This window comes from Eumetopias jubatus, unplaced genomic scaffold (assembly GCF_037043125.1).
Source record: "Eumetopias jubatus isolate StellerSeaLion01/CBP00866 unplaced genomic scaffold, mEumJub1_p1.0 scaffold_15, whole genome shotgun sequence".
In the NCBI taxonomy this organism is placed as follows: domain Eukaryota; kingdom Metazoa; phylum Chordata; class Mammalia; order Carnivora; family Otariidae; genus Eumetopias; species Eumetopias jubatus.
In genome coordinates this window covers 63,554,927-63,577,743 of record NW_028274821.1, presented here as the reverse complement: position 1 = coordinate 63,577,743, position 22,817 = coordinate 63,554,927, and the positions used below count along the sequence as shown (strand labels likewise).

Below are 22,817 nucleotides of genomic sequence, written 5' to 3'. Positions count from 1 at the left end.
GTTCCTTTTATTTTTTGGATATTAATCCCTTATCTGATAGATGGTTTGCAAATAGTTTCTCCCAGTTTGTAGGTTGCCTCTTCACTCTGTTGTTCTCTTTACCATGCAGCTTTTTAGTTTAATGCAATGACATGTGTTGGTCTTTGATTTTGTTGCCTGTGCTTTTGGGGTCATTTCCAAAAAAATTATTGCCCAGACCAGTATCAAGAAGCTTTTCCCGTGTTTTCTTATAGTGTTACAATATGTCGATTCTCTCTCTAGGGGCACGTGGGTGGCTCAATCAAGTGGGTGACTCTTGGTTTTGGCTCAGGTCATGATCTCAGGGTCATGGGATTAGCCTTGCATCAGGCTCTGCGGTCAGGAGGGAGTCTGCTTATCCCTCTCCCTCCCCCTGCTCCTCTCCCTGCTCTCTCAAATAAATATTTAAAAAAAAATTGTCTTTCCCTCTGCCTCCACCCCCGCTCATGCTCTCTCAATAAAATAAAATACCATACTTTCCACCTTGTTTATTCTTGGCACCTTTGTCAAAGATCAGTTGACTGTTAATGTGTGGGTTTATTTCTGGGCTGTCTGTTATGATCCATTGGTTGATGTCTTTTTATACCAGTACTATGCTGTTTTGATTACTATAACTTTGTGGTATATTTTGAAATCACACAGTGTGATGCCTTCATCTTTTTTCTTCTTGAGACTGCTCTTGCTTTGGCTATAGTTAGGGTCTTTTGTGGTTCCATATGAATTTCAGAATTTTTTCTATTTATGAAAAATGCCATTGGAATTTTGATAGGGATTGCACTGAATTTATAGATTGTTTTAAGTAGTATGGACATTTTAACAATATTCTTCCAATCCATGAACTCAGGATCTGTCTTTCCATTTATTTGTGTCTTCTTCCATTAGTATTTTACAGTTTTCAATATACAACTCTTTCACCTCCTTGGCTAAATTTATTCCTAGATATTTTATTATTTTTGATAAAGATGTTTACTCTGGGAGACAAACTGAGGGTTGCTGGAGGGGAGGTGGGGGGGAATGGGGTAACTGGGTGATGGGCATTAAGGAGGGCACAGGATGTGATGAGCAATGGATGTTACATGCAACTAATGCATCACTGAACTCTACCTCTGAAGCTAATAATACACTATATGTTAATTAATTGAATTTAAAAAGAAAAAAAAAGATGTCCACTCTCACCAGTTATATTTAGTATGATTCTGGAAGTCCTAGTAAGTACCGTAGGACAAAAAACAAACAAATAGATAAACAAGTGCTCTGACTAGAAAGAAACTCTTTGTAGATAACATGATTGTGTATGTAGTAGAAGTTCCCAGTAAATTTACAAGAAAGCTCCTAGAACTAATGAGTTCAGCAGGATACAAGGTCACTTTTTTTTTAGTGTTTTTTTTTTTAAGATTTATTTATTTATTTATTTGAGAGAGAGAGAGAGAGAGAGAGAGTGCACAAGCAGGGGGAGCGACAGGTAGAGGGAGAGGGAGAAGCAGGCTTCCCGCCAAGAAGGGTGCCCGATGCGGGTCTCGATCCCAGGACCCTGGGATCATGACCTGAGCCGAAGGCAGTTGCCCAACCGAGCCACCCAGGCGCCCCACAAGGTCACCTTTTTAAAAATCACTTTTATTTCTATTAACAATGAACATTTGGAAACCCAAAAATGTTTAAACTATCATTCATAATAGGCTCCAAAAGAAAGAAAAAAGAACTACGTATACCCCTAGCAATGATGATTACAAAACGCCAATGAAAGAAATCAAAGATGACCAAAATTAATGGAGAAACATACTGTGTTCCTGGGTTGGAAGATTCAGCACTGTTTGGATGTCAGTGCTCCTCGAGTTTATCTATAGATTTAATGCAATTTCAAACAAAATCTAAGTGGATTTTTTTGTAGCTATAGCTGATTCTAAAATTTATATGGAAAGGTAAAACTAGAATAATTGAAACTAAACAACTGAAAAAGAAACAAGGATTCATAATACCTGGTTTTAAGACCTACTATACAGCTGAAATATTTACAACAGCATAGTATTTGTGAAAAAAATAGGTATGTATTGCTGTGGAACAGAACAGAGAGTCTAGAAATAGGTATACAAATAATGAGTTTTTTTTAAAGATACAAAGACAATTCAATGGAAGGGGATAATCTCTTCAATAAATGGTGCTGTAGCACCTAAACATCTCCATAAAAGAAACTCCTATAAAAAAATAACTCAGAATTGTAGACTTAAATGTAAAAGGTAAAACCGTAAAACTCGTAGGAGTAAATGTAGAAACTCTTTCTGACCTGAGCTCTTAGTACACCCAAAGCACTGTCCATAGAAGAAAAAATTGGTAATTGGCTCTCAACAAATTAGAAACTTTTGTTCCATAAAAGATACTGTTAGAATCCAAAGAAGATATACAAATGGCAAGTACATGAAGAGGTGCTCAACATCATTAGATATTAGAGAAATGCAAAAATGCAAATTAAAACAATGAGGGGTGCCTGGGTGGCTCAGTTGTTAAGTGACTGCCTTCGGCTCAGGTCATGATCCCAGGATCTGGGGATCCAGCCCCACATTGGGCTCCCTGCTCAGCGGGAAGCCTGCTTCTCCCTCTCCCACTCCCCCTGTGTTCCCTCTCTCGCTGTGTCTCTGTCAAATAAATAAATAAAATCTTAAACAAAAACTACAGTGAGATCTCATTATACATTTTTTAGAATGGCTAAATTTAAGGACTTATTATATCCCAGGTGAGAATATGGAACAGCTGAACCCTTATACGTTGCTGGTGGGGTTGCAAAATGATACAGCCACTTTAAACAACTTGGTAGGTTTTTTTTAAAAAGTTAAACAGATACCTTCCATATTATAAGCCGGTATTTTTCCTAGACACAAAAACCTGTGTACAAATGTTTGTAGTAGCATTGTTCAGAATCACCAAAATCTTGAAAGAACCCAAATACTCTTCAGTGGGTAAAAGGAAAAACTAATTGTGGTATATCCACTCAGTGGAATTCTATTCAATAAATAAAGGAACAAAGTTATACATGCAACAGAATCGATAAATCTCAAAAGCAGTATGCTAAATAAAAGAAGCCAGTCTCATGGTTACATGCTGTGTGATTCCAAGTACAAGACATTTTGGAAAAGGCAAATTATAGGAACAGAGAACAGATCAGTGGTTGGCAAGAGTTAGGGGAAAGTGGAGGGTCTGACCAAAAAAAAGGGTGTTGGAATTGTTATGTATCCTATTTGTGGAGATAGTTACTGGATGCTATGTGCATATGTTAAAACTCAGAACTATAAGCCTAGAAGAGTGAATTCCACTGTATGTCAATTTTAAAAAATAAAAATGCTTCTTACTGTAATATACATATGTCAGAGCTCATTTAATGACACTTAACATTTGCACATTTCACAGTCCCTAAATTTTGCATCACCTAAAAATCAAAATTGAAAACAGGAAAGTGTCTGAAAGGTGGGAAAGAAACACTTAGGTGTTCTAATTAGAAAAACTGTACCCCAAAGTATAAAAATATAATTGAATTTATTATGGCAAGGATCCATTTATTTTCCTTTTTAGCACATAACCACACCAGCACATATCTGTTTTCTTGATAGTACACTGTGATTCACTGATTGTTAATGATGGCTAGTTTCTGGCCACAAGCTAGATAAGAGCTCTTTTGTAATGTTTTTCTACCACATCAATTCAGATTCATTGTATCTTCCTTTGCCTTTTGCTCACAATTCTTTCTCATCTGCTGACAAGGGGAAAGAATCAAGTTAGGAAGAAATCTGTTTTGAGTGTTCTCTATGAATTTGTTACATTTAACATTTAATTATAAATTATTTTTTGACTAGAAAAAGCAAGTCACACTGTATTGGTTGCTGTTGGCTTTGGACTTTATAAAATAAACTTAACAGGGGCTTTATCTTAAACATTAGAGACCATTTGTGATTCTTTGATTTGAATGGATATATTGTAGCAGTTTGCTGTGGGTGACAGCAGATGATGTCATATTAAATTTAAATTGATCTCTCAGTGTTTATCTTTAGTGCATGTGCAATTTCTTCAGCCCCACAGAACCTTTCAGAAGCATTTCCATCAATAGAGCTACCTGACAGTCATTTGTATTTGTAAACTGTGCATTTGACACCTGCTGGTCTCTGTTGCATTGGAGCTAGTGGGGAGCCAAAATGGGTGTACAATGAAGTTATTGCTTGGTACATCTCGGTGGGAGTTATTGAAGGGAAGAAGCAGCACTTGCAGGACCTCAGGAAAGGATAAAAAGAAACTAGCAGTTATAACACAGGCTAGCTATTCTTTGCTCCCAAAAATGATGATTTAAAAAGGCAATTCTACTGAATTAAAGTGTTTATGGACCTGCATTTTAATTCTTGTAAGACATATGAAGAAAGGTTTAAAATATATAATGAATTTTCAAAATGCCAAGGTTTCAGTAGAAGACTGACAGTTCTTATGAGCAGAAATATAAATTAAAATGGTGGAAAAATTGCTTAATTTCTGAAGAAATGGAAATTAAAATGCAGGTGTCTTTTATTAAAGTAGTAAAACAAATTTTAATAAATATGTTGGCAAGCTTTCAAAGAACAGGTAAACAAAGAGCAAAAATCGACTGTTTTGTCAGTATAACTTACCCACACTCAAAGTTCTTATTTACTCAACAGACTCCTCAGCTTATGATGGTTCGGCTTACAATTTTTTAAAAAATTTTTATTGTTATGTTAATCACCATACATTACATCATTAGTTTTGGATGTCAGCTTACAATGTTTTGCTTTACGGTGGTACAAAAGCAGTACACATTTAGTAGAAACTATACTTTGAATTTTGATCTTTTCCCAGGCTAGTGATGTGCACTAAGATACTCCCTTGTGATGCTGGCTATCAGCAGTGAGCCACAGCTCCCAGTAAACCTCGAGACCACAGGCATCAACAACGGACACACTTATACCCATGCAACCATTGTTTCTCACTTGCAGTACAGAATTCAGTGTTACATATTAAGTACTTTGTTATAAAATAGGATTTGTGTCAGAGGATTTTGCTCCAGTAGGGTATTGTAAGTGTTCTGAACACATTTAAGGTAGGCTGGGTGTATTAAATGTATTCTCCACTTAGGATTTTTCAATGTAGGGTAGGTTTATGGGGCTGTATCCCCCTTGTAAGTTGTGGAAATCTATATTACTACTTTATTGGATACAACTCAAGGCAATAAAGAAAAAAAGGCTGATACGTCAATCTGCTTAGCCTTGTAATAGTCTGTTTTGCTACGGTGCATGTCTCTGTAGTGCAAATTTGCTCACAGAGTGAGTGGTAATTAGGGAAATGATGTTAAAGTGAGTGAGTTGTGTTGGTTCATATTCTTTCCCTCAAAATGTTTTGAAGCCATCAAAGAAGTTTTTTCACCATTAAAGAGAATGCTTTAGGGGCACCTGGATGGCTCAGTCGGTTAAGCGACCAACTCTTATTTTCGGCTGGGGTCATGATCTCGGGGTTCTGAGATCAAGCCACACGACTGGGCTCTGCGCTCAGCAGTGAGTCTGCTGCTCTCCCTCTGCCCCACCCTCTACTCACAGGCACGTGCTCTCTCTCAGAGAGAGAATGGTTTAGTGGTGTATGAAGACCTCCCCCAACCCAAAAAGTGGGGGAGAGTCAGTTTCATGGCCTTGAGAAGTGCTTTGCTTTTCACAGTATTAAGTAGTGCTTAATACTTATTCAGTGAGCTGCCCATGTGACTGAAGTTGAGATTTTTCCCTTACGCTTAAGGGGAAAAAAACAAAACAAAACATGAAAAAGCTACACCCTGCTTTAAATTATTTTGGTAAAATTGGTCCTACTGGCAGTGAATGCCCTCAAGGATCTCAGTTCGTATCTCAAAAAAGGACTTACAGGCTCTAGGTTAAGGCTACAGAGGATCACCTGGCCGACACAGTGGAAGAGGCTGAACAACGTTAGTATTTTTGTTCGAGGCTCTTCGTAGTACTCTGGTTACAAAGCTACGTAGTTTTAAGTGGTTAGCCCCTAATGCTGTTTTTCCCTTGAATCCTGTTAATTTTAGTGTGATTTTGCAGAACATGAGTTTTTTTTTTAGTTACATGTATTAAGGAAAATATATAAATGCCCAACAATAAGGGATGGTTAAGTTTTAAGACAACATCTTGATGGACTCTAATGCATCTGTTAAAATAAGCATAGAAACATTTCTGTGAAACAAGTGTGAGAATTAGAACACAAAACTGAGCATCTACATTTCATGATTATACCTGTATAAAAATTTCGTAAGATTGTAGGTAAAATTTAAAGAAAAATTTTTAATGTGTGAAGTTGGTAAAATAGAGTTAAGTTCATTTTAACAGTTTAAGCTAAATTTTTTATCTTACTTTGTTTTAGAATTCCTGGAAAACTCAAGCAGTTCGTATTTGACTTACATTCTGGAAAACTGCACAGAGAATTCCATCATGGTCCTGACCCAACCGATATAGCCCCAGGACAGGTGGGATTCTTGTTTTTCAGTGGGAACTCTTTTCTTTTTCAGTTAGACTTGAAGAGGATCTAAAGCTCTTGTATAGGCTTGAGTTTCTGTTCTGAAAGATCTTTATAATGAAATTCTGAATAGACTCTAAATAATAAATTATGTTCCTTTTAAAATTAATTTTTAAAGTTAAAGAACTTCAGAAAAGTTTCAAGAATGATACAGTATAGTTTCTTGGTCACATATGTCCTGTGGAATATGGGTAAAAGATTAAATACTGTTGACTTCAAATACAGAAGGGGGAGGTAAGAATTAGGTAGGTAGATCAGTGAAGAAGTCCGTGGATTCCATTAACTGGTCAAGTCTTCCTCTGTGGCCAGGAGATTGACCACACTACAAAGAAAATAATCATTTGGTATTCTTGCATCCTTCACCAATACAGTATTTATAATGTTCAAAACTTAAGGTTTAATGCAGCTTTTCATTTGAGATTTAGAATGCTTCACAACTATTTATGAAAATTTTGTATTTGCTTTTTATGTAACTTTTAGCCTGAGAATTTGACTTTTCTACCTTGTAACTTCTATTACAAATATATTTCTATGTTCCTGCTTTGTTAAACACTTCTAAAAATTGCATGTTGATGCATTATTGATTTACATTCTGTCTGTTACCATTATACTGAGAGGGAAGATGATACATAACAAAACTCTTATTTCATATGCCCAGAACTTAACTGTTTTGCCCAAGGAACCTCCACATAGAAAAATAAAATCTAGTTCAATTTTTCCTGAAGATTAAGTTCAGTGTCAGGAGTTCCCTTTAGGAATCCAATGACATGCTTTTTCCTTGAAGTGTGAGGTCAGATTTTTCTTTGATAATTAAGCAACTATAGAAGCAAACGGTTTGTTGGCAATAACCCAAAGGCGATTATTTCCCTCAGGAAAGTAGGCCTGCTTAATATTTTATCAGATTAGGAAAAAATGTTAGTTACCATTATTGTATTATCCTGATTTATTTCAACTTCTTCATTAGACAGTGAACTTCTTATATTTTATAGTAATAGAATTATGGCCTAAACCAAACCTATATCTCAGTAAAAATACAAATAAAAAATATATTAGGGAAGGGGAACATGACAAAATAAAATGGGAAATTTGCAGATGTTGCTTTCCCATTAAAAATGGGAATGAGCCAGTATCCAGGGTATGTAACACAGGCACTATGTGCTTATGTTAACTACAGGGGACATTAAAACAGTGACAGCATGGTTGTTCTTGAGGAGCTCATCGTGTGGAGATAAAGGAAAGACTACACACTGCCTTTTCTTTGTCACTCTTATAGTTTGTGTATTTTTGTCCATTGTTGGTGCACAAGTGAAATACTACAGAAATGAGTTTCTTACAGTATGGAAGTGTTTATTTTCCTATGTCAACTAAATTCTGGTATCCAGGTAATTGCTAAATGAAAGCTCTATCTACAGAGTAGGTGCCTTTAGTCCTCTTTGTAGTCATTTTTAAGAAGGAAGGATTTGGGCCAACTTAGTCATGGTTGTGCTGCCTCTACAAAATAATCTAGAAAGCACTTAGGTATTTTGTTTCCTTCCACTACACCTCAGGAACTGTCGACAGGTCCAGAGGTAAGGGCTCTATGGCAGCCTTGCCCTAGAGAGTATTACTAGTAAGGGCATTTGAATGGGGAAAGCAAGATTTCAAACTTAACTCTGGCCTTTGGCACGCGGTAGCTATCTTTATTAAGCAAATAATTATGAAACAACTACCATTCATCTGATACTTTTATTAAAACAGTATAGCTCCATAAAATATATTGGTTATGTTTTATTCTTTCTCTTGCAGCAAGTCCAAGACGTAGCAAGCAGTCCACCTGAGAGCTCCTTCCAGAAATTAGCACCCAGCGAATATAGGTATACTTTATTGAGGGATCGAGATGAGCTTTAAAAACTTGAAAAACAATTTGCAAGCCTTTCAAACAGCAGCATCAACTTACGTGGTGGAAATAGTAAACCTATATTTTCATAATTCTATGTGTATTTTTATTTTGAATAAACTGAAAGAAGTTTTGGGTTTTTAATTTTTTTTTCTCCCCCTGACTCAAAATGCATTGTCATTTAATATAGCCTCTTTTTAAAAATCTGTTAGGGATAAAAAAAATAAAAATAAAAATCAGAGGCCTATCTTTACATCTGTCCTGTAAAATTTTTATAAATCAAGTGAAAGGTGACAGTACCAGAAACATACCATTAACTTGCACTGCTAGGTTAGGGAGGACTTAGGGATGTCTCCTGTGTAGTATGTGCTTTTCTTTATATACGATCAATTCTGTTGGTATTTTCATTGTCACATTTCTCAAAGCTAAGAGGGTATATATTCTGGATACTTGGGAGGGGAATAAATTAAAATTTTCACACTGTGTACTGTGTTTTACTGATTGGTCGGATATTGCTTATGAAAATTCCGTAGTGGTATTTTTTGGATTCTTAATATGTAACTTAAACATACTATGAAGAGGAGGAGAGCCATAAGCCAGAACATTTGGCAGAAATTGTCCTTATGAATTAAGAAAAAGAAAATGAAAAGTGTTATTAAATTTCTTTGTTTTTGTCTAACAAAATGGCATATGGATGGCATTTAAAACTTTGAATTATACCTAAATCTGAGATACTAGTAGAGCAGGTTACCAGTATTGAACCAGATGACTTTTAAGTCTCCTCCTATCATGACACGTTAATTTCCAAAGACAAAAACCAGCAGAGAAATTGTATTTCAATAATTCTTATCTTCTATCTTGTAGAGTCTTGTTATAGTGGTATAGATCAAAAACAAAGACAAGGCACATAATGTTTTTAATTTTTTTCCATTGTAAAATTGTTAGAGGACCCTGCCATCCCCTCTAGATTCTCTGATTTCCTAGGCCTGCAGTGTATAGTCAAATGGGTCCCTGTGCCAGGCCTCAATACTGCCAGGGAACAAAACCAGAGGGAGAGGACCCTCAGTGTCATATCAGGAAGCCCAATGCCAGAGGACAGACAGGTTCGAAATTGGCTTTCCTCTGGGCCTGGGTTGGTGCTATAGGCCAAGAGTCATTTTATACTTGGAGTCTAAGTCAATCCCAGTTTGGGGAAAGATTATTTTTAAGCTTAAAAGGCTGACATGTGCCATTATATGTAGTGTGTAATATATGTAACATCTTCCAATTCTTTTAAAATAAAAGTGAATATTTATAATGCATATTTAATGATTGTTATTTAAAAAAAATCAGCCTAGAATTCTTAGTTATGCATGACTTATCCATTTCATTCAGAATAATGTTGTTAAGGTGATAAGGGGCATGTTTAGGATATCTTACCAGACTTTTAGGCAGGACAGAAATTCCTCAAGGTTGGGTCTTAGTTCTGTTCAGTTCATTGCTTTTAATCAGTAACTCTGAAATCGAAGTTGTAGTCTTCAGGTCAGAGGATGGACCAAATCTGAGGCAGTTAGAATGAAAATTCATGAACAGGGCAGCGCACAACACCAAAGAGCAGCATACACAATTAACTGGAATAAACTTATAATCCTGTAATTGGCTTTAAAAATATTATAAACAAAAGATAACACTCAAATATTGGATTGCAGAGAGCTGACTTGGGAGTGGTTATTATGAAAAAGGCCTCAAGGAACACATGTTCAGTGTGATCGAAGGTAATGGAGTGGCTGTTAAAATAGATTTGATGCTGCATGATTTAGCTTTTATGCATATTGGGACTTAAATGTTTATTGAATGAGTGAGATGCAAAGTGATGTCAGGTAATTTTTGTACCCCTCAAGGGCTTGAGCACTCATCAGGACTGGGTGCCCAATTTTATAAAAGGAAAAGAAGAAAAAAACTCAAGTGCAAAACACCAAAATACATTAGAGAAATTAAGTTTTTGCCATAGGGCTAGTGCATGGCTGGGGTGGAGGGGGAGGGGGAGGGGGCGGCCTGTGGCTAAGAAAATGAGAAAGGAAGTTAGAGAAAGAATGGGAGCTGATTGTACAAGGCCTTGAATGCCAAGCTTAAGAGGTTTGTTCTGTACCTTACAGGCAGTAGAGATCCACTCACAGATTTTCAAGCCAGGAAGTATGTTCATATTTAAGTTTGAGACAGGATATTGTGGCAGCAGGTCTAGATATGATGAAATGGGTCCAGCACAGGAGAGAGAATGGCCAGAACTAAGAGATGGAGAGGAACAGATACATCAGATGACAAAAGATGTAGGTTCCACAGGGATTTGTCACCAGTTGGACTACGGAGAACATCCAGGAATCTAGAACTCACAATTAGACTTCTTCCCCTCCGAACCATGCATGGGAGAATGTCATAGGTGGAAGTCTTCTCATTTATCCAGTCTACTTTGGGCCTCAGGCTCCTCAGCTGTGAAGAGAGGGGATACAAGACTGAACAACAGTTGAGTTGCAAAACCCAAACTAGAAGCAGTCCCTTCTGCCTGTCAACCTGCTACCTTTTCGCGTTTTTAAAAAATTGGTTTAGTAGTAAGGGGGACTACAAAAGGATGAAAACTTTCTCTAGATGAAATTCTAAACATGTTTTTTAAATAGTTAAATGAACCTGAAAAGGAAGCTAGAGGATCGGCATTTAAAGCATTTCATTGAGCTCCATGATGAAGTTGTCAAAGATCACATACAAAGGAAGGAAAAATTGGCATCATAAAGGCCAAAAAGGAGAGTGAGTGTGTTGAATTATTAAAGCTCAATGAGCTTAACTTTGCAGAAAGTGCTAAATTTGCCAAGAAGGCATAAAAAAAAAAAATAGAAAAACCTGAGAGCGAAAAGAATAGATGAAGGAGTGTAATGGATTAACAATTAAAAGCAGAATAACTCTTGTTTTTTCTCTGACGAGATGTAGTCCAGCAGAGCTAAAATAAAATGACATTAAACAAAAAAGCAAAAATGAGAAGTAAAAACAATCTTGCCACCTTAAATAATTTCAGGGCTCTTTGGACCAGAGTACGCCAAAGAGCTGCTGGAAGTTACAAGTGCTTTCTGTTAGCAACAATTGGAAATCATGAAGAATGCATGGTGACAGAAGACTGGAAATGAACACACAGTATTCCAGTTTTCCAAATAACTACAGTTAAATGGCTTTAATCATTTTTCTAAATAAAACATCTCATGAATCAAACTGAAATGTTAATTTTTTTTGGGGGGGGAGATTTAAGTAGGTGATAAGAATAAAACAGTAATCAATTTTTAAGCCCAATATTTAAAGACCCTGAAGACAATAAGTTGTTTCAGGACTTAAATTGTTTTATGTGGATTATAACTGTTTTATGTGTTCATTAAAACAGGTTGGATAGGACCTCTGCTTGGCAACTGTTTTTTAGCTGTGTTTGAATTTTTGTATGTATTTCCAAGTAATAAAACTATATTTATAAAATATTTCTATTTTAGATTTTTTACTAATTCGTCATATCATAATGTGAACATTTTACTCTGAATCCAGATGACCAGTCACAAGCTTCTCCAGTTTTTATGTTTTAGATTATTTAATTGTACTTGAATCAGAATGGGAAGCTATATGAACCCATATGCTGATAGCTCAAACCTGGCTTTTAGTTGAGGCGTCAAAGCTCCCCCTTGCAGAGCACTTTGAGGGAGGGCTGGCCTGCCCTTAGACAATAGGTTTTGGAGAGGAAGAGGAAAAGTGCAGCCTACAAACTGCTTTTCTAAAATTCCCCCTCTCCACCTCCCCTGGCTGGCCTAATAAATTCTATCCGTCCTTCAATGCCCAGGACAGTTACCACCCCGTGGTCCCAGAGCTCTTTATGTATTTTAGAAGACCCAGTCTAATACACAGTTGGAAGTACATGTATCCCTTTCTCATACCATGTGAATGCCGTAGATGCAGGAACTCCTCTACCTTTGTATTCACAGCAATCTAGAGCACTGTAAGATCAGTAATTCTTATGGGAAAAAAAAAGCCAAATTACATAATAAATGAACAAAGGACAAGAAAATATCACCATTAACTAGAATGGACTCTGTTCCAGGAAAATTAATAGAGGCTGTCATTTTTTTTTTTTTTTTAAGATTTATTTATTTGACATAGAGACAGCAAACACAAGCAGGGGGAGTGGCAGGCAGAGGGAGAAGCAGGCTGCCCACAGAGAAGGGGGAGCCCGATGTGGGACTCAATCCCAGGACTCCGGGACCATGACCCAAGCCGGAGGCAGTCGCTTAACCAACTGAGCCACCCAGGTGCCCGAAGCTGTCATTTTTCTCAAACATCTTACTCTAGGGGCACCTAGGTGCTGCAGTCAGTTAAGCATCCGACTCGATTTTGGCGGATCTCAGGGTCGGGGGGAACAGAGCCCTGCATGGGGTTCCGCACTCAGCAGGGAATCAGCTTGAGGATTCTCTCCCTCTGCCCCTCCCACTCTCTCTCTCAAAGAAATAAATCTTAAAAAAATACCTTGCTGTAATAGCAAAGCACTGCTAAGAACTGCGGCTCTGTTGTTTTTGCCAGCTCTGGGCCAGTCAGACGATCATGTGCTTGCCCGTCTGTGCTGTGTCTCATTTTACTTATTGGGACGGGTGACGGGAAGGAAGCTGCATGGCCACTCTCTGATGCCATTTGTACACTTGTACATGACACAGGGAGGACCAGACCAATCTTGGAAGCCTGATACTATGATTGTTTTCTTGCCCTAACCACTGCCCAAAAGGGCATCTATTCTGATTTACCAATTCTTCATACCTTCATAATGAGCATGGCTTTCCAATTTAACATACTGTTTAATAGTCTATTTCAGAATTTTACTAGATTATAAGGTAAATTACCTGGTCTGTGGCTTCTGAAATAGAACTTTTACCTCTTAAATTTTAGACTTTTGCCCAAGCTCGGTGTTCTGGCACCTTTTCTATTTTCTGGTCCCTCAGAAATTACTGGTAGTGCTTTACAATCACGTAGATCTACAAGTTCCCACTAACCTTAGGAGGATGCTTTTTATCTAAGCCTAGAAACAGTAAATTCTTTTAACACATGGATGCTTTTCTGAGGGGGATGGAGGGAACAGCTCCGCACTTCTTTTCATTGCCCTTATAGGTAGGGTGACCATGTAATTTTTTCATCCAAACCAGGACATTTGAGAATGAAAGGAAGCATTAATAATAACTGCACTAGGACAACAGATGTAAATCAAGACTGTCCCAGACAAACTGGGATGTATCACCACCCTATTCCTACCTGGCCCTGTTCTACATTTTCATGTTTGGGTATCATTCTCACCAGAGATGAAAACAATTTACTCCCAACCAGTCATCTGTCATCACTATACCACATTCTTAATAATAAGCCTTTTTAAAAAGTCATTTTAAGAATTCTCGCTATTTCTATCAAGTCTCCACTCATTATAGGTGTCTCCCTAACATTGTTCTTGTAGGTCCATGATACTTTTTCATTAATGGTGCTGGTCCTTTAAACTTTGGGGGGAAAAATAATAACAATTACAGGAACAGTCACCACTTATATTTGTACAGTTACCAGGAGCCAGCCTCCATTCCAGACACTTAACATGTTACTAATTTTTTTCATCTTCATGACCACCCTGGAAGACAGGCACGGTATCAACAGGGAAGGGGGAGGCTAACGAAGTCCTGAGTTGTTGACCCTCACCCTAACCCCAATAATAGGCAGCAGTCTGTCACCAACAATTAAGCCCAGAGACGAAAGAAAGGAACTAGCGTCCATGAAGAATTATTAAAGTGCCACGCACCTTACTCCTTTTCATTCCTATCAACTGAGAAGCTGTTTGGTGGGAAAAGTACATGAACTTGGGTACTGGAGACCTTGGTCAAAATCCTGTCTCATGCCTACCTCTTAACTTCCGCTCTGTCCTTTCTTGATTCCAGTCCCTGCCTGCCTAACAGCAATTACATTCCTGCTGCTACTCCGTTTCAATACTAGGCCATCAGACTGTAAATCCTTCTTGGGTGCCTACTGTTCTGACCCCGTCAATCCTATGGTAAGACAGAAGATAAACCCAACATTTCCATACCATTTCTTCAGTGATTCATGTCCTGTATCTTCTTTAGGTCAAGACTTTTAGCTGGAAAAAGAAATATCTTTACCTCCAAATTCTTCATTTTTCAATTCGTGGCTCCTAAGTCCTGGAGGTGTTTTTCAGATTTCTTCTGTTGCATCACTCAGTCCTAGGTTAATAGACAAAAGTGAGTACTGAACAAAGTTTTGAAATGCCTTAGGAGATTTTTCACATTTCCATGCATATCCCCGAAAGATGGCACCACACACATGCTAGGACATCATTCATTATGTGGAAGTCACTCTTGGGGGGTATTTCTTTTCCCCTTCTCATCACTATATTTCATGCCATAAAATATTCCAAGAAGATGATATAGTCCCTGCCCTGAAAGCAGCTTACAATCTAGTTGGCGAGATCATACCACCACAAATCAAAGTTTATAGCTATGAAATTAAAAAACATTGCAGAATTCGCCACAAGTGAATGAAGCCAATGAATTGCAGTCATTAAATACTGTAGAAATGTAAAACTGGACCATAAAACTCTTGGACACTAACAGGTTAAGTTTCATGACTATTTTCTCAGTGGGTTTTCAATAAATATTTATGGAATGACTAGCAGGACAGGAAGAAAGCAGGCATTCAATATGAAGCAGGGGATCTCACAATGGAGAGACAAGAAAGCACACATCACTTCTTGCATGTGGGAAAGGAAAGCAAATATGCCAAATATACCGAGAACTCTGGCAAAGGTGAGGCAAAACGAAGAACTCCAAGGGTTCTAACAGTCTTATCTGATAGAAAGCAACACATCGACTCCTTTAAACAAAGAATTAAGTTAAAAACACGTATAACCACCCTAGTCTATATTTCCATCCTACCAGCCTCATCACTCACAAGTTTAATTCCTTGGTTTTCTCTGAGCACACTGCTCTTTCATGTTTTCAACGCTTTGTACATGGAATTCCTCTGCCACCTCAAAGTCCACAACTCTTGTCTTCAGTCGGCCATAACCTTCTTTCAGGTACCGGGAAAGGTACATGAACTTGGGTATTGGAGACCGTGGTCAAGATCCTATCCCATGCCTACCTCTTAACACACTGTTAAGAGCCTTCCCCTTCTCTTCCAGGCAGCAAATCACTCCATCTCTTCTGTGCCCCTTCATCCTGTTTATTCCTCTTTTAAGATACTTACCACATGTTACTGTGATTTACCTGCTTTACGTACCTGAATTCATTAGCTTGAATGATTTACAAGGGTAGATTCTATAGGTCTAATATTTTTCTATGTATGGCCCTGGCATGCAACACACAACAGGCATTCAATTCAAGGTTTGCTGAATGAATTTATTGCATGTTTCCTTATACAAGCACCACTCAACAACATAATGAATTCAGTAAGCTTTACAGAATTTGTAGAATTCTCACCACTGGTCTTTTCTTGTGCTGACCCTTGCTAACATCAAGGGTTTAATAGGGGGTTTAATTAATGAAACCCAGGTAAACATCTTTTTAATGATTAACCATAATTCCAAGAAAATCTCAAGTACTTGAGAAATGTATGAATAACATGTACTCTTGAGTTGTTTTTCTCAAATATTTATTAGTCAAATTTCTCACAGGAGCTAGACAATAGTCCATTCAAGGCTGGAGTATCTATGCTGCTGAAGAAAAATCCCCATGCTCTGGCTATCAGAAGCACAGGTGACAAGACTGACATTGTTTCAGAGGTTAAGAAATTAAATGTAATTTCTTCTAGGGGGACAAAAGATTTTCCTTAAGAAACAACTTTTAGGCTGACTAGTTATGTAAAATGTAGTATTGCAGAATTTTCATCTAGACAAATGTAAACAGTTTATTACCAGTTCCTAACTTCACCACAGAAAAACCTTAAAATCATTTTTATGGAATGTCTGATTCTCAGTGGCATTTTCAGATGGCGAGTAGTTGAGTTTGAAGACAGAAAGCTGGGGCCAGAATATGGAAAGCTGTGAATGCCAACCTAAGGGATTTGAACTTTATCGAGTATTCAGTGGGAGCCACCGGAAATATTTCAGCAGAATAATGGAAGAGGGACCTAATTCTCGTTCTTGCGGCACTGATGTGAGGAATGGCTTAAAGTTGGGGGAAATGGGGTGGGGGGTGTGAGGTAAGAGTGTTTTACTAGAGTGATGACCATGCATATATTTATAAATAGATGGAACTAACATTCAAAGTAGAATTGACAGGACCCAATAAGAGGCTAGATATGAAGAATAAAGAGTGTCAAGTTGCTAACCACTGAGGTTTATGGTTGGCAAGTCCCTGGCTGGAATAGGAGAAGGCAGCCACCACTGAGAAAAAGCTTACCATGGGAGAGAGGTGTGAGACAGAGCCAAAATTAGCACTCTGATCTCCTGATCCCCCAATTTTCTTTTCACTATAGCTATTGCCTCACCTGGAATTTAAGCTGGTCTGAAAGACCATAAGCCTCAGCATGCAACTTGATATGGCATAACAAAACCTTAGTTAAATTACTTCGAGGGTATTTTTTTTTTCTTAGACCTTGGTATAATTCTAGCTGTTGTGCCAACTAGCTTTGATCTTGGGCAAATAATTTTTATTCAATTTATTTCTTTTGTTAAATTTGCACAAATATATTTCTTATCTCCAAAAACAAATTTCTTTGAGAGTGGTGACATGGATAATAATATTCATCTTTTGCCATTGACTGTTTATAATACCCAAGAAGTTCCTCTGTAAAACGGTGTCAAATTAATGAATATAAATAGCAAGAACCACCTGTTAGAAACAAAATGTTGTTAAAAACACAAACAGAACCTGAACTGTTTACATTAATTTAGGCTCCCAGGGAAGCTTTCCTGCCTTTTATTAGTCCTATGACTCCTTAGGAACATGGTCTAACATTCATAAGTACCCGAGAGCCAAAGCCACATTGTACTTTAATACGAAAGAACAACATGTCCATTTCACAGGAGAGCTTTTCCCCAGGCTTTTCATCATCCTTCCTCCCAGTTTTTATGTGGCAGCAATAAAGGGCAAAGGAGACCCTGAGAAACACCCTTCAGTTTTAAGTTAACACAAAGCATGGCTTGGTTTGGTTTCTGTTCTTCACTGCAGAGAAATGCTGTACATTACATACTTACATTTTAGGCTTCCTCACCTTCCTGTGATTGATATTACCAGTATTCAGTCCTTAGTCCTGTGCAAACTACTTACAACACTTACAGGCAGCCCACAGAGAAAGGTTTTTGGACTTGTAAGAGCCTCCCTTTACAGCATTCAGCTTCACTATAAACTAGAAGTTCTTGCTCCAGGAACTCTGGCCAGCATACCCCGTCTGGGCACCCTTAGGTTATTGGCTCCAGCGTAGGTGGGTAGGAGAGCTAAGCCAACAGAAGAAAAGCAAAACTGAGAATGGATGAGAGGAGAGGTCATAAGGACAAGGGAGTATAATCCGTGACTAATAAACACTGAGATGCCTCTTCTATGTGGTTTGCAAAATGTCTTTGGAGGCAATTCCAAAAGAAAAGTTTCAAAAATGTTCTAAGTAATACTAAAGTCCCTACAGTAAGTACGTGGCTTCCCAAGAGTATGATTTTAAAAGACAGTAATCATTTGATTCTATGAGTTATGACAGATTAAAAAAACAGGTTTCATTTTTAATACAAAAAAGGACTGCTGAAGAGATGGCTATAACCCATAGAATACGAGGAAATTTGTAGGGATGTGTAGGTGGGATGGAAACATTTTTAATTTTACAGTCTAAGGACCAAATTCAGCAAAGTACCAAATTAGGTACTTCTACATCAGTCACTATTAAAAACTTTGAGGCTGCAGGACACTTCATGACAAAAGATTAAAAAAAAAAACAAAAAAAAAAACTGCAAACGAATAGCACATGTAATTTCACAGCAAGCCTGCCTTATGGAATATATCAGTATTTCGGTGAAACAGGATGGATGGCCTACCTTAATTTTATATACAGAAGCAGCATGGTATGAGAGTAACAAATTTTTGTAGTTCAAGAGACCTAGTTAACATCCCTCTGGTTTCAACCTTTTACAGCTGAATAACCCTCTGCAAGTCACTTAACTTCTCTGAGACTCAGTTTCCTTACCTGTAAAATGCCTAGTGAAGTGCCTGGAAAACAGAAGATATTCAATAGATATCAGTTCCTCCATACGGTGTTTTCTTCTTTTCAAACTAAGGGTCACAACCCATTGGTAGATTATGAAATCAATATGGTAGGTTGCAACCGGCAGTATTTTAAAAACTGAAATAAAAAACATCAGAGTACACTACACATAATGGTATTCGCCATTATACATATTCTGAGTTTTGATATAAATGCATTTTTTACTGTGGGTTACAACCACAAAGTTTCAAAGTCTCTGCTCTACAGAGAAATTCTCAGATTACTGTATCAGAAAGAGTTTAGAAAAACAAAAGAGGTCTTTAGAAGCACTGACTTTATTCAAATGAACCTCTACCTTTCCCCCCTCTATTCTGAACTTCTCACCCCTGTGATTTAATTTTATAACTGGAAGTTTGTACCTCTGTAAATTTTAAGAACTTAAAGTGACCCTTATCTTCTAACTTCAATCTAGTAAAAATAAGACATGAATCACAGAGAAGATAAATTTAATCTGATACCCTAGGGCATTAAATTCAGTTTAAGATTGGTTTCTCTGTCATATTAACTAATTCATATCTCTAAACACTTTACAGTTTATAGGTATATAATTTATAGTTGATTAAACACTTCTAGAAATTTCTATAAAAAGTTAGCTATTAGATTCTATTATCGGGAAATTAGATACAATTTCTAAGTGATTTTAAATTAAAACTTTTTAAAAGGACTGCAATTTGCCTGAGCATGAAGACTGCTGCAGTAATATTCCAATCCTGATGAGTAGTAAAAATCAAACTCCTATATGGGCACATACAGTGGTATCCCAAACTGGGTGATGAAAAATGCAAGATCCTCAAACAAAATGTAAGCTTCAATTACAATAGGCCTCCTCTCTCCTCCAGTTTCTGTGTAAAACTAGCCTGACAGGGTAATGAGTCCCTAGTACCATTATGATGGTGGGCTAAGGGTAAGGGGCACCTGGGTGGCACAGTCGGTTAAGCGTCCAACTCTTGGTCTCACGACTCAGGGTTGTGAGACTGAGCCCCCACATCAGGCTCCATGCTCAATGTGGAGTCTGCTTAAGACTCCCTCTGCCCCTCTCGCTCATGCTGTCTTTCTCTTTCTAAAATAAATAAATCAACCTTTAAAAAAAAAAAGATGGTGGGCTAAAAAGTGTAGCCAACTGTGGGTTGGCAGAGTGGGAATGATATGGAGCAATGAAGACTGGGCCACGTTGAAGGTGAGAATACTTGGAAATTACAGAATTCAATGATACAGCTGAATCTTGATGTAACTATACCTTAAATTTATAATTTTAGCTGACCAGGCCAGATTGGCTGCCCACTGTCAGAGTTACCTAGGGGACTGAAGTTTAGCAATCTTGTTTTAAATAAGCACCCTGGATGAGTCCTCGTTCTAGTTTGAATACCCTGTATTAAAGGACAGCAAAGATCAGAAATTATTTAAAAAGGTGGAGTTCCAAAATAATTATCCTAACCTTACAGGTAACCAATATCAAACACTGCATCAGAATCTGACACTTATTCAAAGCACTTCCTTTTTGGCATCACACTGAAGATACAAGTCAGCAGATAGCAATACTTGATATTTTCCAGTTATTTAATGCCAGTAAGAAATGGTGCTTTCTCTTCATTAGACTTCATTGGTGAGAGCCAAAAAAGTGTGAGAGAAAGGTCTATCTATATTAGACAAAGAAGTAAAAGGTAGCAAGCAAACAATAAAAATTAAGAGTAAACTCAATGAGAGAGAAGTGATAAACCATTCAACGACGTGAGGAATCTGTTTGGCTCCTGAGCTCACACATTTTGTGGTAAAGGTGCCTATTTCTCTGCTCTCAGAAAACGGTAAAGATTAAGGCAAAAGGTGGCTCCTTCCTATTTCAGATGAACTGGGGGTACAGGATGAGGCTACCTGTTTTGGCTATTTGAGATAGACACTGGATTGGGCTGGGCCATGCTTGCTATCAATGTCAAGTGTTGGGGTTAGCACCACAAATCCTTCATCAGGATCAGTCTTGGCACCAGGCTTTGTGTATCATCTTCAATGTGAGAAAAGACGAGCAAGAATGTTTCTTAGGAAGAAGTAACAGCTGTGAAAAGTAAAGCAAAGCACAGAGACAGCAAAGCCCGGGGAAAGGATGGTAGTAACAGAAGTGAGGTAGAAAGCTAGTTCTTAGCTCCCCAAAAGGCCAGCTGAAAAGACTTAGGGTCAGAGATTCCCTGTGTGGCCCATACATCAGTCTCTTGAAATTTTTAAGATGCCCCAAGAAATGATCTGGTGTCCCCCTGTCTTTTATTTTTTACCTCACACTTTAACAATGTTGGAAATATTTGGAGCTTTCTCTTCCTTTCTCTCTTTAACCTAGAGGTTACAGGAAAGGATGAACAGCGATGGGAGACAATACAAGAAAACAGATTATGAGAAAAGTCCTCATTACACATGGGTAGAATTCACCCCACAAGTCAAAGAACTTTGCAGAATTACAAGGCAGGGAAGGCAGAGGGCACTAGATCTGAGGTGTTAAGAGACAGGCTGACAGACCAAGCTTAGTGACTGGCTTAATAGTCCCCTATCACTTGAGATTCTGTGTTCTTTATTTAAAGAGACAGAAGAAAGAGTTCAGAGAAGAAGCCAGTGTCACAAATTAAGGTATCTCAAAGAGAAGTTGCACCTCTCTTTCCATTTTCTTACGCAATTAGTGTCGTTCACCAGAAAATACAGATCGACCAAACTGTAATAGGGTTCACCAAATGGACTCCATTATGTGTAGTTCACCTGCGCCCCTTACTAGATCCTGATTTCCTTATTTGATAAGAAAGCCTCCTGAACTCCCCATTCTTTTCTTTGTTAACAGGCCTAAATAACCTCCTATATTTAGGAGATAAATAAGCATATTTAGAATACACTTAGCCTTAGGGTCTCCAAGTCAGGGTTATGGAATAGACTAGTCTTCCATAATCCATCATGTCCATACATCTCCAGTCCTTATCAAAGTTATAAATTCATTTTTCACATTTCCAGGCAAAAAAATCTGCTCCTTGGCAGTCTTTAAACTTTACCTGACAACATTACACACCCTCAGCCCAGGCTCCTCAATCTCTAACATCTCCACTAACACTCCAGCAAACAAAAAGATATATCTACTTATCACAGTTCAATCCCATTTGAGCATCTACAGCCACTATCTTGATATAATCATGTTCCAAAAGCTGAGTGTCCAACAGTAGCAAAGGTCCTCGTTAGGATAGACATATTGGTGCCAATAATACTGAAGTTTGGTTTTTAACTGCATTTTTTGTCAGTTTGGCTGGGAAGATCTGGACAGCTGGAAGTGAGCTTCTCCATCATTTTCTGCTTCTTTCTTTGTATCAATTTTCCACCTGTGAAGCCCAACACCCCACCACCAAGTGCAGCTGCAATTCCTGCCACTTTGAAGCCTGCAAGGAGGCCAATCGGACCCCCCACCACTCCTCCGATGAGTGCACCTGCCACAGGCAGAGCTGCCAGCTTGTATTTTGCAGCCTGTTAAAAAAAAAAAAAAATTCAATTTAGAAATTGAGTTGAGAATATCTGCCTGTGGTGATGTGCATTTTCCTCTCATTACTCCTGGCAATGCTTCTTTAACTCTTGGTACATAATTAACCTTAGAAATTGGGGGGTGGGGGGGAGTATTCCACAGGTACTACAATTGCTCCTCCCCATCTCAGAACTTGGAGAAATGAGCTACAAGAAGTGGACTACTACAAATTGATTTTACTTGCAAAACAATCAATCCACTGACTATATAGCAAACTTATTTAAACAGTTTCAGCTGCTATAGATACCCCCAAAGCTTTTATGTTGCATAGAGATTATCCTGTGCTGTATACCTAGGGTTAAAAGCAATATTCTATGGGAAAGAGATGTTAAGATGATTACATCTTAACATCCTTACACTCTTGCCCCTGCTGGATTCTGGCAACCCTCTCTACTTCACTCCCTGAACCTCTGCAAATATTCCCTTGTAACACCAAAATGCCTTATAGCGGGGCTTTGGTATATTCCCTAAAAAAATTTCTTGCCCAACAGAATGAATCTTAGAGTAGAATATTACAACAGTCACTGATTTCTTGCACTACTATGTGTC

At 38.0% G+C, this 22,817-nt stretch overlaps 2 protein-coding genes across 6 annotated transcripts in view; one reads left to right on the top strand and one right to left on the bottom strand.

The window, feature by feature from the left end:
- Positions 1 to 8,926, top strand: part of ERP44 (endoplasmic reticulum protein 44) — a 92,808-nt gene extending 83,882 nt beyond the window's left edge. Inside the window, exons 11-12 of the mRNA XM_028108648.2 lie at positions 6,415 to 6,517; positions 8,353 to 8,926. Coding sequence (XP_027964449.2) covers positions 6,415 to 6,517; positions 8,353 to 8,454 — 205 coding nt within the window. The 3' untranslated portion in view covers positions 8,455 to 8,926. The remainder of the gene's footprint in view (positions 1 to 6,414; positions 6,518 to 8,352) is intronic.
- STX17 (syntaxin 17) overlaps positions 6,415 to 22,817 on the bottom strand; it is a 74,701-nt gene continuing 58,298 nt past the window's right edge. Inside the window, exons 8-13 of one of the 5 annotated variants that reach the window (XR_015766884.1) lie at positions 18,656 to 22,213; positions 14,626 to 14,706; positions 12,382 to 12,458; positions 10,572 to 10,909; positions 9,863 to 9,983; positions 6,415 to 6,889 (exon numbers count right to left, since the gene is read on the bottom strand). Coding sequence is in view for 1 of the 5 variants with exons in the window: in XM_028108833.2 (XP_027964634.1) it covers positions 21,974 to 22,213 (240 nt within the window). In the remaining 4 variants the exon portion in view is untranslated. Of the gene's footprint in view, positions 6,890 to 7,625; positions 9,984 to 10,571; positions 10,910 to 12,381; positions 12,459 to 14,625; positions 14,707 to 15,861; positions 22,214 to 22,817 lie in introns of those variants that run through there. The other 4 variants (XR_015766883.1, XR_015766882.1, XR_015766885.1 and 1 more) reach the window with 4 other exon arrangements.